Below are 13,257 nucleotides of genomic sequence, written 5' to 3'. Positions count from 1 at the left end.
AGAGGTGGCTCAGTCTCTCCGGGTTTCGGTGTCCTTAAAAGAAGGAAAGGAATGAATCTCTAGATGACGTTGCTGAAGTCCCCACGACCCTAAGACGTCATGAGAAGAGCTGCTGTTCCCTCTAGTCCATTGGCAGAGTTGAGTCAGTGTTCTTAAGTGTAACTGACAAAGAGTGTGCCGATTGCTGGTGGCTGCCCCGCTGAGGGTAGATGGTACGTGATGGCACATTCCATTTGTACGGAGGACTAAGGCACATCTGGTATTCGTATGGTCAGTAGGTCTTCAGAAGGTTCAAGCTAACCTCCTTTTGCCACTGACAGTGGGTCTCGGAGACAGGGTTTCTGGAAGACGGCTGCTTTTTTGGGGCAGCTAGTGAGTTTCTTGTGCATCAAGCAGGGATTGAGCCACTTGAGTGGTAGAAAAGGTGTGCACACGTCCTTCCTACTGGAGGTGGGGGTGTGTGTTTGGTTGAAATCTGGAAGATGTGCTCTCTTATGATAGTCACTCTCATCCATCTCTTTCCTCTGATCTGTTACTGAGAGCCTGAGGTTTGCTTTCTTCATGAGTTTTTGGCCTGCTAGTATGTACCCTCTGGCTGCAGTCTGGGTTTGTCTCTTCTCTGAAAGATTAGGCTCTGCCGGCCTTAAACAGAATGTTCCCTGCCACCCTCAGAGGCTTTCTCCCAACGGCTCAGCAGCCTCCAGGCCACAGTGCCGGCTCAGTGGCTCCTGGTGTGGCCGTGTCGGCAGAGATGGGCAGAGGTAAAAATAGCAGAGGGGGAGCTGGGTGTCCTCCTATCATTTTCAGATGCCTCTGCATGTGAAGTTAACCAAGGGCCAAGGAGCTATTAGAATTTTGGTTTTAAATCAGGACGCTGAATTTAATAAGCAAGCTGTCAGAGTAGGAATGGGAAGGGAAGTGGAGCAGCCAGGATTGCCAGCTGAGCGGATGCAGAGGAGTGAGCAGCATGGCGGCCTCCAGGGAGAACCGCGCAGCTCCGTTTCCCCAGCAGGCTCGCAGGATGGAGGAGAGCAGACTGAGTCATCCTAGGTACCTCGGAAGACTGTGTGCCAGAAAACAGTTCTTTCCCAGGCCAAAATATCAAGTGACTTGGTGAAGGATGCGGAAATGAGGGCTGAATCTGTTCACTAAAAGGACCCTCTTGGTTTTCAATTACTGATGACTAAGAGGGGACTCTGGTTTATGAATCAGTGTGGACCCTAACCCCTTGCCCCCCGGATTTCGGTTTTGTTTCTGAAATGTGAAGTGGAGATAGCTAGCATTTGGTGTAATCCCTTCCGGGTTTCTCTGTCTCCCTCCATGGGTCATGCTGCATTAATTGTGGACGACTAATCGGAAAGGTAAAGCTCTGGTCCCTCCTTTCTCTGATGGGCTGTAACATACACGTAGGACTCTGCGAACCCATCCGGACTGGGTTTGTCTCTTCTCTGAAAGATTAGGCTCTGCCTGCCTTTGGAAACACGAGATGCAGATGACCTGTATCTTCTTTGTGGGTTGGCTAACCTACCAGTTCCCGGAGCTTCCTGCTTGATGTCCTACTTCCCTTTGGGGTCAGAGCAGAAGGCAGGCAGTTCTACGTGAGGCCAAGTGCCGCAGTCACAGTGGAGCTAGGATGTGATGTCCTAGACAAAAGGGCAGACCAGGCTGGTCAGGGCTCCCCTCTGAGTGGTAGTATTTCCCAGGGTGAGCTGCTTTGAAAATAAACCAGAGCCTCTTGGCCGCTCTTGGCTCTAAATGCATTTTTTTCCCCAGAAGTATGTTGAGTGGAGTAACTGGGTTCTCGGGCACTTTACCAATGCTGTAGCTGCTGCTGGAATGCTGGGCTACTTTAAAAGCAGTTCCACAGACCTGGAATCAATGCTTGGGCTGAAAACTGCTTTTAACACAACATCCTTTCCTCTGCTGCACCAGACCTGATAAAACGTGTGCCTCCCAAGCCGTTTTGCAGGCATGAGTGTCTTCTCCAAGCAGCTCGCCACAGTTCCTGCCCCACCCGCTCTCTCCTGAGGAGCAGGATGGTCTGTGCCTCGTTGTTCTAGGAATTCCTCTGTTGAGATATGGCTGCTCATGGGGACAGAGCCTCTGCCGTCCATGCCCACAGTTACGATGATCCCGATAAATGCTCTGACCCAGATACCACCTCGTGGCGAGCCCTTGGATGCTGGTCATCTTCATTCATTTCTTTAGGACAGCTGTCCAGTCAATGTCACCACCTTGGTCTCCTATGCTGGCAGTTTTTGTAAAGAAGCCAAGAATGAAGGCTTTCTGTGCCAGGGGTGAGGCAAATTGATTAATAACCGTGGGAGGGGGTGGGGATGCGTAAGCCATCTGTCACCGAGAGCATCCTTTTGTGGACCATAATCATCAAGTGTCCTTCACCACCTTAAGCTGGGGGAAGTAAACTGTAAAAGCTGCAGGGATAAATCTGAATGGCATGTTGTACATGTAGAAATTTGTGGTGTTCACTTTTTATCAGAACTAAATCCGGATTCTGGGGCTGGAGGACAGATAAAGCAGAAGTTGTTAATGGTTACGAAGCAAAGGTAAAAGGAAACTCTTAAAATAAGATTTAATATAGCTATTTGGCTTCTATGCAAATGAGGAGTCTGTTCAGATTTTTTCATGCCTCTGTGCCATGGAGACGCTCTGGGGAATAAAGTACTGCTTAGGGTCTCTCACTTGGGTTTGTATGTTACCTGACGTTCAGAAAATAGAACAGCACGTCCCGAGGAGGCCCCTAGGTATGCCGAAGAGAAACAGTGGCGTAGAGAAGTCCAGGTGCTGGTCGTCCCCGTAGGAGTGACCGTTCCTTTAATTCTTTAAGGAGGAAAAGAAAGGATTAGACTTAAACCTGCGTGTTGATCTTTTTTTATAACCTGAGTGGGTTTAAAGGAAAAAAAAAAAAGGTGAAGTAGTTTTAATCAGCCTCCATTTTTGTAGTCAGCCTAATTGTAACCAGCGGCTTGACAGCCCACTCGCATGACATCAGCGCATTAAGAATATAGCTGTCAGAGTGGAGACAGCTGTCAGTCGGGTCCTCTGGCGTCTTGTCAGCCCGAGAGCTCTGCTTGCTGGCTTTTCCGTAGCCCTGCAGTCCAGCAGGGATTGCTGGCTCCTGGTGCCGGAGCCGGGCGCCGCAGGATCCTCTGGTGACCTCTGAGTGGGCAAAGATGCTTACGTCATGCTCAGCAAGACGCATTCAGACACGCCAGCGCCGTGTGTAGTTTCCTCGAGTCTCTGATCGTGGGGAAGCCACATATGGCACGTACAGTTAAGTCCGCTTACCGTGAGAGTCGATCTTGCAGACCCCCACATTCCTCAGGCAGCCTTGAGAACAGAGCCCTGACTCCGGTGGTGAGACTAATTTTTTGTCCGTAGATGGAATAGCTTTTTAAATAGTGACTTGCTGGTTTCCTCGTTAAGTCTTACGGGTATAGAGAACCTTGTGTTCATTCCGTTTTCCTTCTGCCCAGCAGATGGCTGTCTAAGTCAGTCCTGTTACAAGATTACCACAGATCAGTACAGAAGCCCATGATGCAGGTTTGGGTGCCTCAGCACGATAGGAATCCAGCTGGGAGGCCTAAATATCAGGACCTTTGTTTGAGGGTGTTTAGCGACACAAAGGGCAGGCGGGAAGATAACAGCCACCCCTGTTCACTCCTCGGTATTTAAAACTGTCAGAGATGCAAATTAGCTGCTGATGCATTTCTAAGTTGATAGCTTGTATATTTCCTCTGACGGATCCTAATGATTGTCAACCATTTCTCATTTTTTTTTGCTGAAATTTTTCTTTTTTTTTTCTTTCTTTTTTATTTTTTGGCTTCAGCATTCTTGCTCTTGCTATGCTTATTTTTTGAGTTTTGATTCCCTGTGTCACTGTTTTCTTTTGCACACGTCTCTCAAGGTTTACACAGTAAACAATGTGAGTGTGATAACCAAAATCCGGACGGAACATCTGACCGAGGAAGAAAAAAAGAGATATAAAGGTAATCCTCCCTCTTTTGTTTAGCCCAGAGAGAGAGCCTTTGTTGGCTTTGTTGAGGTTTGGGGTGAATGTGGTCAGGTCAGGCTCATCCTAACCCTAACTTCCTTTTTACAAAAATTTCCTTAGTCTGACCCATTCTGGAAGGTATTACCCACAGTTGGCTTCAAGTGGAATTAAAGCCATGCAGGAGGGTTTGTTTTTGTGTTCTGAACAGCAGTTGCTGGATCTGACCAAAAAGGTGGATAAGGGTATTGGAGACAAGTTCTCACTGGAAGGAGTGATTCAGTCCAAACCCGCACCATGAAAGATGTGGACAGAACCTGGGCTCTGAGCCCAAATGCTGCCATACGTGGTTGGTATATCCCAGCCCCACAGTGGCCAGTTGTGTGGCCTTAAGTTACCTACCCTCTGTGGCTCAGGTTCCGCAGCAGTGAAATGGCGGTGCTGGGGAAGATGGGATGAGTTGCCTTATGCTAACCTTTGGAAGGTTCCCGCAGAGGGCGGCAAGCACGCGGTCACTGCAGGCTGCCTCCACCACCACCACTGTTACTAGGACTCCGGTTGGACAGATGAGGACTCTGTGCTCTGCAGCCCCCCCAGGCTCACTCCCAAACCCAAACTCTTCCTGCTTTTCTTCTTTAGTTCTTGGAACTGTTGCTCATCGAGGTTAGAGACCCTAATAAAAAACGTCCTCTAAGAGATAAATTCGCCGATGGTTATCGTAGATGATTTTACCAGCCTGCCCATAAATGAACTTCCTAATGTAGGTAGCTGGGATCCAGAACTTTAAAATAGGATGAGAACCTCTTTCTGCAGTCAACAAGGAAGGTATAATATTAGACATTAAACTTCTCCCCCCCGTCTGTAGCGGACAGGAACCCACTGGAATCTTTGCTGGGAACTGTGGAACACCAGTTTGGTGCTCAAGGGGTAAGTGGAAGCAGCGAGCTCTGAGGTTCAAGAAAGGACATGACTTTTCTATGCTGTGATGGCATTTACTGAATCCGACCAGGCCTCTCTGTCTGCAAGGCTGAAGAGCACTCCCAAGCTGAAATCTGAGGTACTCTTTTGGAAGAGAAATAGATGAGTCTTACAAATACAGATCTCAGAGGAGGGTCGTGACTATGGAAATCAGGTGCTTTCTCTGTCATCCGTAAACTTAAAGAGGATCCAGGACTTTCTGTTTTACCCAAGCACCTTAACAAACATTTTCTTACTTGACCCTTACGAGAACTGTGTGGAGTTGGTCTAGTGGCTGTCAGAGGGTCAGAAAAATAAGATTCCCTTTCCAGTGTCCCGAGCGAGAGCCTGACAGAGCTGGAACGTAAACTCCAGGCCTCCCAGATCTTACGTGCTTTCAGCTATTTCTCTTTTTTTTTTTCTTTTTTATAGTCAGGAGATAAAAATGCTAAAGAGAGTGGAGAAATGTTCGACATGGAGAGACCCGTTAGGCTTCCTGTGTCATCTTCTCACACCTTTGTAGATTTTCTTGTTCAGTGCAGTAACTTAGTTTAAAAAAAAAGTTGGTTGCGGGGGGACGACTAGAACTTCCTGGTTAGCATGTCCACCTCAGAGGCTGAGTGCCGTAGGCCTCCACTTGGGAGCACCGTTTGGCATTTCTGATTCCCCTGAGTTCTGGCTTGGCAGGACCTCACTACGGAATGTGCCACCGCCAACAACCCCACGGCCATCACGCCTGAGGAGTACTTTAATGAAGAGTTTGATCTGAAGGACCGAGACATCGGAAGGCCGAAAGAGCTGACGATTAGAACGCAGAAGTAAGGGGGCGCTCGGCGGCCACACAGATTCCTGTGTCAGAAGCTGTGCTGTTTCTTGGGGTGGTGTTGTCATTTTTGTGTCCCTTTCCTTTAAACATAATTTGGAAGTTACTTTATCTGAGAAAAGCAAAGAGCAGATTGCCCTTCTTCTTATTAGCCCTTCTCCGAATGGAGTAGAGATGGGATATAAGAATTCCTTGTAATTCTTACTGCCAGCAAGCTTCAGCTGATCCAGTGGCATGATCCACCCGCTGTCAATTCCTTCAAGCCTGCTGTCGATTCCAGCTGCTGCAGGGGGAGGTCAGCGTGCAGGGCATTTCTCCTGATGGCCAGATCGCATGGTCATCTGAATTCAGCATGGGTCTAGTCCGTCCCTTCCCTGCTCCGCATGAAGAGAAGTACGGTGGCTGGCTAGGCTGCAGTAAGGAGGAGGCTGGTGCTGTCTAGTCGGCTACACAGAAGTCATTCCATTTCCCTGTCTGGGGGGCAATGGCCTCACTCTTGTCCTCATCCGTCTTGCAGGTTTAAAGCAACGCTGTGGATGTGTGAGGACTTTCCGCTCTCTCTTGTGGAGCAGGTCATTCCCATCATTGACCTCATGGCCCGAACCAGCGCTCATTTTGCACGGCTGAGAGATTTCATCAAACTGGAATTCCCACCCGGGTTTCCTGTCAAAATAGGTACTGTCTGCTAAACCATAGGAACACCTGTAGGTTCTGCCCATTTCTGTGGGTGACAGAATGTGCTTCAGGGCACTGGGACATTTTTTTTTTTTTAAGATTTTATTTATTTATTTGAGAGACAGCGAGAGAGAGCACAAGTTGGGGGGGGGAGGGGAGAGGGAGAATCAGGCTCCCGCTGAGCAGAGAGCCCAATGTGAGACTCAATCCCAGGACCCCAGGATCATCACCTCAGCCGAAGACAGATGCTTAACCTACTGAGCCATCCAAGCGCCCCGGCACTGGAACATTTTAGGCAAAAGTAGCAGACGGTAGACATAATGGAGGAGGTCACAATGATCTCTAGCTTAATATGGTTTAAGGAAGTGTCGTTGGGGCGCCTGGGTGGCTCAGTCGTTGAGCATCTGCCTTCGGCTCAGGTCATGATCCCAGGGTCCTGGGAGCGAGTTCCGCGTCGGGCTCCCTGCTCCGCGGGGAGTCTGCTTCTCCCTCTCCTTCTCGCTTGTGCTCTTTCTCTCTAGCTCTGACTCTCTCAAACAAATAAATAAAGTCTTAAAGAAAGAAAGAGAGAGAGAGAGAAAGAAAGAAAGAAAAAGAAAGTCAGTCGTGGTTTTTGGTTTACATTCTGTATCAAAATTAAGAGATTCCCCCAATCATCAGTTCTGTTTACAAATGGTGCTAACAGATATAAAAAGGCAGAAGAATGGGATACATTCATTGTTTTCATGTCAAACTGAACTTCAGCATCAAATTAGATTGTTTTTGAGGAAGACCACCGACACCAAGATCCTTTGATACGTAAGTATGTTTTAGGGGCTGCAGTGGAATGCATACTCCCACATACAATACATAGAACTTGAGGAATTTACTGTTTGGATAGTTGCATATTTACGACACGTTCTTCAGCGTGGCCTCAACTGCTTATTGACTGCGATCTAGGAAAAGCTGCTTAACCTCTCTGAATCTGTTTTCCCATCTGTACAATGGGAAAGGTCGTTAACGTTAATGTATTTTAGACTTGGTACTAGCACCGTAGCCACTCAGTAAATGGTGGCTATTATGATTCCCATAAAGTTTATTTATAAAAGCTTTTATTTTGTCAGAAATTCCCTTGTTTCATGTCTTAAATGCACGGATTACATTTGGAAACGTTAATGGCTGTAGCACTGCTGAAGAAACTGGATCTCAAAACGTGGAAGGGACCTCAGCCGATTCAGGTAAAAAAAAAAAAAAAAGTTGGGCTTTGCAATTTAAAAAAAAAATAATAGCACACATCCAGTTAATATATTTATTATTCGGTTTGACACTGGAGTATCTTATGAAGTAGATCTCTGCCCTGAATAAAAGAAAATTTTAGATGTTGTTTAGAGTCAGTGTAAAAACAACTTGTAGAATATGACCCCACTTGTATTTAAAAAAAAAAAAAGGCATAGTTTTAAAAACCACCTTTATCGAGATGTACCGAGTATACAATGAAATGCTCCCGCTCTAAGTGTGACAGTTCAGTGCATTCCGACGAATGTGTCCCCGCGTAACCACCACCACAACCAAGACGTAGAGCATTTCTATTACCCTGCAAAATGCCCTTAGGCTCCCTTGCCATCCATCCAAATTATCTTTTGGATGCCCCTCTAAGTGGATTATTTACTTAATTTTATTTTCCAGTTGCTCATTGGCAGTATATAGAAACATAACTGAATTTTTTTTTTAGTTGTTTTGTTTGTTTTACTATGGTAAAATGGTGTTCTGTGTCTTGGACTAGTTGAAGGATACATAGGCATTTGTTTTATTTTTTTTCGAGAGGGAGAGAGAGCATGTACGGGCAGGTCGGGGGTGGGAGGAGGGACAGAGGGAGAGAGAGAATCTCAAGCTGACTCCATGCTGAGCGTGGAGCCCAGTGTGGGGCTCGATGTGGGACTCGATCCCATGACCCCAAGATCATGATCTGAGCTGAAACCAAAAGTTCGATGCGCAACCAACTGAGCTACCCAGGTGCCCTGTTTTACTATCATTTTTATTTTAGTTTACAGACATCGTACATACTTTGTTTCATGAGTTTACTCATGAAATAAACTATGAAGTTTATTACTTCATAATAAAAAAGGGGAAAATACAGAGACCTGGATGTGATTGTGTACGTACACACATCGCATTTCTCAAAAGACATACAAGGAAACACTGGTTACCTCTGGATTTTGGGAATAAGAGAAGGGGTGTACGGAGGGAGAGCACTTTATTTTTTTTATGACCATGAGTTAATTTTATTAGTTAAAAAAAAAAAAAAAAGAAAAAAGCAGTATTGTGGTACTTTCTCTGTTGAAGTTATTATTCCTCAAAATTCCTCTCACATAGTAGCAAACCTTGATTTTAATTATATTAGTCCTCTTGTTTCTTAACTGCACAATTTTTTTTTATAACTTGTAAATTATAAGTTTGAAGCGGAAATTTATTTTGCTGATTCAGGCACCGGACTGTCACCCTTTGTGTTTCAGCTTCCCACGTCACAAACTTTGAGGTGGATCAGTCTGTCTTTGAAATTCCGGACTCTTACCACGTTCAAGACAATGGCAGAAACGTGCATTTGCAGGACGAGGATTACGAGATAATGCAGTTTGCCATCCAGCAGAGTCTACTGGAGTCCAGCAGGAGCCAGGTGCATTTAGCGGAACAAACGGCAGGGCGCGGGAGGGTTCGAGCTGTAGCATATTCACGGTGTTCACAGAGATGCTCTTTTCTGCACTTGGTCTTTCCCAAAAGCTGCTTCTGCGACACCATGTGCACAGCCGCAGTCAGCAGCATTCACAGGATGTCTCCCGACAGACTTTCCTTCTTAGGTTCACCCACGCAGCCCACAGTCACGTATTTTTCGGATTATGCTGCCTGATTTGCTAGTACTGAAACCGTAGGTCCACGCTGGCTTACACCATCCTATTTTTTCCGGAATATTGTCCACATGTTGGTCGTCTCGTAAGAAGGCGTGTGGATTTGACTCCCAGCTTCCTCCCGAAGGAAGACCAATCACTGTGTTGTTGCTGAGTGTGTGATGAAAATGGTGGTTGACTCTGAAAGTTTATTTCTTACTCCTGTGTTTTATTCTGTTGCAAGGGGTATAATCCCAAATGGTCGGAGAGTCCCTGCTAAGGGTAGAGCTGAGCGTAGGGTGGGTCAGCGGAAGAACAGTTGCCCTTGGTCTCCTCAGGTGGTTCTTCCTCGAGGTCTCACCTGCCTGGGACAGTGCAGGGCTTGAGCTCCTCTGCCCCCAAGTTCAACCCCTTCTGTACCCACCCTCCTGTGGCTTCCTGATTCTTCTGGGGTGGGTGTCTTTCTGTGTCCCCCACCTTTTGGTGTCCTGGGCTCCTGCTGTTCATTCCTTGGTTTCTTGTTTCCTTCCATCGCTCGTTCGGCACATGTTTGCAGAGTGGGGATTCTTTGGTGAAGCAGGCCCAGCCCCTGCACTCATAGGCCCCCTCAGCTTTGAGAGCGGTACCCACACTCCAGCGTCCAGGCTCAGGTTTTTGGCATTCTGGTTTTATTCTTGAGACTTCCAGGTTGGGCAATGGCACCCTTCCCCTCCTCCATTTCCCACCGATCCATCCTTTGAACTATTCAGTTTTCTGAAGCTGCTGGGCCAAGGGCCACGGGCCACACCCAAAGCCGGCATATTCCCTTCGGGAGGCCTCCGGGGAGAAACCCAGCCCCTGGACCTCACTGTCCCTCCAGTGCGCTTTCCTTCCCCTTCTGTAACTGAGCTTATTCCCTGCCCCCCGATATCTGCATAAAACTTGTTGACCATAAATTTTGCAAAGGGGAGTGGCCAAAGTCAAAATGACAAATGTTGAAATATGTATTGTCATCTTGTTTTACAAGAATGACCTGCCTTGTTCATTTAAGCTTTGCCCAGGGCTGTTTTTGATTCTGTGTCAAGTGTGAGAGGCTGTGGCCATTAAGCAGGGTAGTGTACCACTTTCTACCTGACATTTGGGTGCCATTTTTGAGATCACCCAAGTCCCTGCTCATTTTTCACGCCGTGCCATCAGTAACGGACATGGAAACATTTAAAATTTTGTTCTTGCTGCTTTCATCTCCTTATCGGTATGATGCCTGTTCCTTCTAGGAGGTATTCATGTCCATCATGTTTGTTTTTCGCAGGAACTTTCAGGACCAGCTTCGAATGGAGGGATCATCCAGGCACATGCCTACGACGCCCAGTATGAGAGGTGACTGGCGTGACTCTTAAGCATTAAACTGAGGCCGACACGGGCACCTAGTGCTGATAGTTGTTGACGAGCTCATAGGCCAGTGCCATTGGCAGAAAGGCAGCCAGTAAATGCTTTTTGAGTGGTCTGATCTTCTGCAAAGAATGTATGCTCACACAGGGTCTAGACGCCCTCAGTGGGAAGTATATACAGTTTTAAGAATGAGGAGGCTTTGGGGAACAGATGTGGAGATGAGTAGATTGTCTTTTTAAAGGCGAGGGTAAAGACTGGAAAGATTTATTTTATGGAGTATTTTCATGTACTCCAGGTGTATATGAAAGCCCGCTGAAGGGAAACTTAGGTTTCGCTTTAAAACAGATCCAAGTTCAGTTCCTGACCCCATCACTTAGCAGCTGGGTGACCCTGAGCGGGTTTGTTCAGCTCCCTGAGCCTCGGGTTTCTCACCTGTACACGGCACCCACACCTGCAGAGCTACAGGGGACTGGGTGGCAACGTGGCCTTGGGGCGCGTATAAAGTGCCCGGCATGGTGTGCTCTCAGGGGACAGGAAAATGCAGACGCGGCCGTCGCCCTGATGCTGCTGGTAACGGGCTGCTCTTTTCCGCCTCTTTCCCCACAGGGCGGTCCAGGAGAGCCTGCTCACCAGCTCCGAAGGCCTGTGCCCTGGGGCCTCGAGTGAGAGGAGCCGTTTTGACAGCGACTTGCAGCTGGCCATGGAGCTGTCTGCCAAAGAGCTGGAGGAGTGGGAGCTCCGGCTCCGGGAGGAGGAGGAGGAGCTCCAGCAAGTCTTACAGCTGTCTCTCACGGAGAAATAGGCCTTTCCGCTCACGGGCGGCGCGAAGCAGGGCTTCTGGGCTGCACGCGGGTGCATCACTCGTGCCCCGGGGCCGAGGGGCCGCACCTCGCGTGGAGGCAGCCGACCGCAGCTGCCCGCTCTTTCCACAGAGGTGCCAGACCAGGGACTCCCAGGCCCATCCACGACACTCCCCCGGGGAGGGGCTGGGGACCGGCAGGCCCCATCTCCAGGCTAAGGGGAGGAGAGCATCGTCACTTGCCATTAGCTGTATTGGCTGGCAGGTCATGTTTTTACTACCGGCTTTAGACAAAAACCCCAATCCCCGCAAGTTTGTAGATGAATTTTTATCAAGGAGTGATAACCAAACAAGTTATTGCAGAGTCAGGGTGCTTTTATATACGGGAGCAGCGGCCTTTTTAGAGCGCGGTTTATGAGAATTTATGAGACACTTCTTTACAGTTCACCAAAGAAACGGATAATCTGTGCCGATGTCCTCTTCTGTTTTTACCTTTATACGGGGTTTCTAGGACACTATCACTGCTCGCCCTCCATCTCCACCTTATTCCCGCCCTCCCACCCCCAGCTGGAGTTCAGGAGGAGCCATGTACAGGATATGTGTTAGATGAGGCTTAACTATTTGCATCACATTAGAATATACGAATGACCACGGATTTGCCTTAGCCTTAAAAATTACCAGTAGTTTCAAAGCACCTCACTCCACGCTGAGGGGTCTGATTTGAATTTATAAAGGCAGGTCCTTTGAGAGCAGGGTCCTCCAGGCTAAAATCCAAGGCAGCTAATCCTGGCCCTGAAGGAGCAGCGAGGAGAGCCTGAGGCTTGTTCCTGAACGGGGCAGGCTGGCCAGGACATCGGCCAGCACAGAACCAAACCAAGTGTGTCGCACGCCTTCCCTAGTGACAGACTGCCACGGAGAGGCCCAGGCGGACCCCACCATAGGCCTAGGCTCCCTAGAGAGGAAGGGGTGGCCTTGCAGGTAGAAAGGGAGCTACGAGCGGAAGTCAGTAGCTCTGGATTCAAAAGGGAAAATGAGGATTCCGCATTGCTTTTTAGAGTTCAAATCAACATCTTTCTGGATAAATATATTTTTTAACAGAATCTTTTTATTATTTTTAAAAGATATAAAAACAACTGCTCCCATCAGTAGCAATACAAGGTTATACATTTTAACCAGGTTTTCTCAGGCCTTTTTTGGATACCTTTAGCAGTTGAACGATTTTATCTGACCCTTCTGTAAATAAGCACCGCACACCGCCCAGAAGAACCCCGGGGAGGAGAGCTGAGGGCGCCCTCCCTCCGGCCCGTCGCTCGTCCCCGCAGGCTGCACTGACGTGCCCTGGTCACAGTGGCCTCCTCAGCTCCGCATCTGTTTCCTATCTGCTGCGCTGCTCTCGGGACTACGTTGCCGTCAGCGTCTGTACCCTCCAGTTAGCGTTGCCAGTAAAAGGTTCTTCGTCACGGAGAACTGTGCCCTGGATTCCACATAACCAGCTGCCTTTTTTGTCGTGGTCCAACCGGAACTTCTGTTGCGCACACGAGGCCAGTAGACCGCGGCGGCCCGTTGGTGTCAGGCGCCCAGCTCGGCCTTCTGTTCGCTCCGCGTTCACCCTGAGCGCAGACGCTTCTCGGGAGTGGCTGCGGCCAGGCCACATCGCTCACTCGCTGGGGTGAAGCATCAGTCGTGTCTGTGTTTGCATTCCACTGTGCTGCTTCCTGAGGACGAGGACTCCCCAGGAGGTCACTCAGAAAGGGACTGAGCGTTG

At 48.4% G+C, this 13,257-nt stretch overlaps 1 protein-coding gene across 2 annotated transcripts in view; it reads left to right on the top strand.

Moving 5' to 3' along the window:
- The window catches only part of ANKRD13A (ankyrin repeat domain 13A), a 30,130-nt gene extending 18,495 nt beyond the window's left edge, over positions 1–11,635 (top strand). For both annotated transcript variants that reach the window (XM_045791449.2, XM_087857251.1), the window contains 9 exons: positions 2,498–2,564; positions 3,926–4,007; positions 4,875–4,936; positions 5,654–5,784; positions 6,307–6,464; positions 7,568–7,681; positions 8,957–9,117; positions 10,614–10,681; positions 11,300–11,635. In XM_045791449.2, coding sequence (XP_045647405.1) covers positions 2,498–2,564; positions 3,926–4,007; positions 4,875–4,936; positions 5,654–5,784; positions 6,307–6,464; positions 7,568–7,681; positions 8,957–9,117; positions 10,614–10,681; positions 11,300–11,495 — 1,039 coding nt within the window. In that variant the 3' untranslated portion in view covers positions 11,496–11,635. The remainder of the gene's footprint in view (positions 1–2,497; positions 2,565–3,925; positions 4,008–4,874; positions 4,937–5,653; positions 5,785–6,306; positions 6,465–7,567; positions 7,682–8,956; positions 9,118–10,613; positions 10,682–11,299) is intronic.
- The last annotated feature ends 1,622 nt before the right edge of the window (positions 11,636–13,257 follow it).

Source organism: Ursus americanus, chromosome 30 (assembly GCF_024610735.1).
Source record: "Ursus americanus isolate L20-20 chromosome 30, mUrsAme1.1.p, whole genome shotgun sequence".
Lineage (NCBI taxonomy): Eukaryota > Metazoa > Chordata > Mammalia > Carnivora > Ursidae > Ursus > Ursus americanus.
This window is presented reverse-complemented; position numbering and strand designations above follow the sequence as displayed.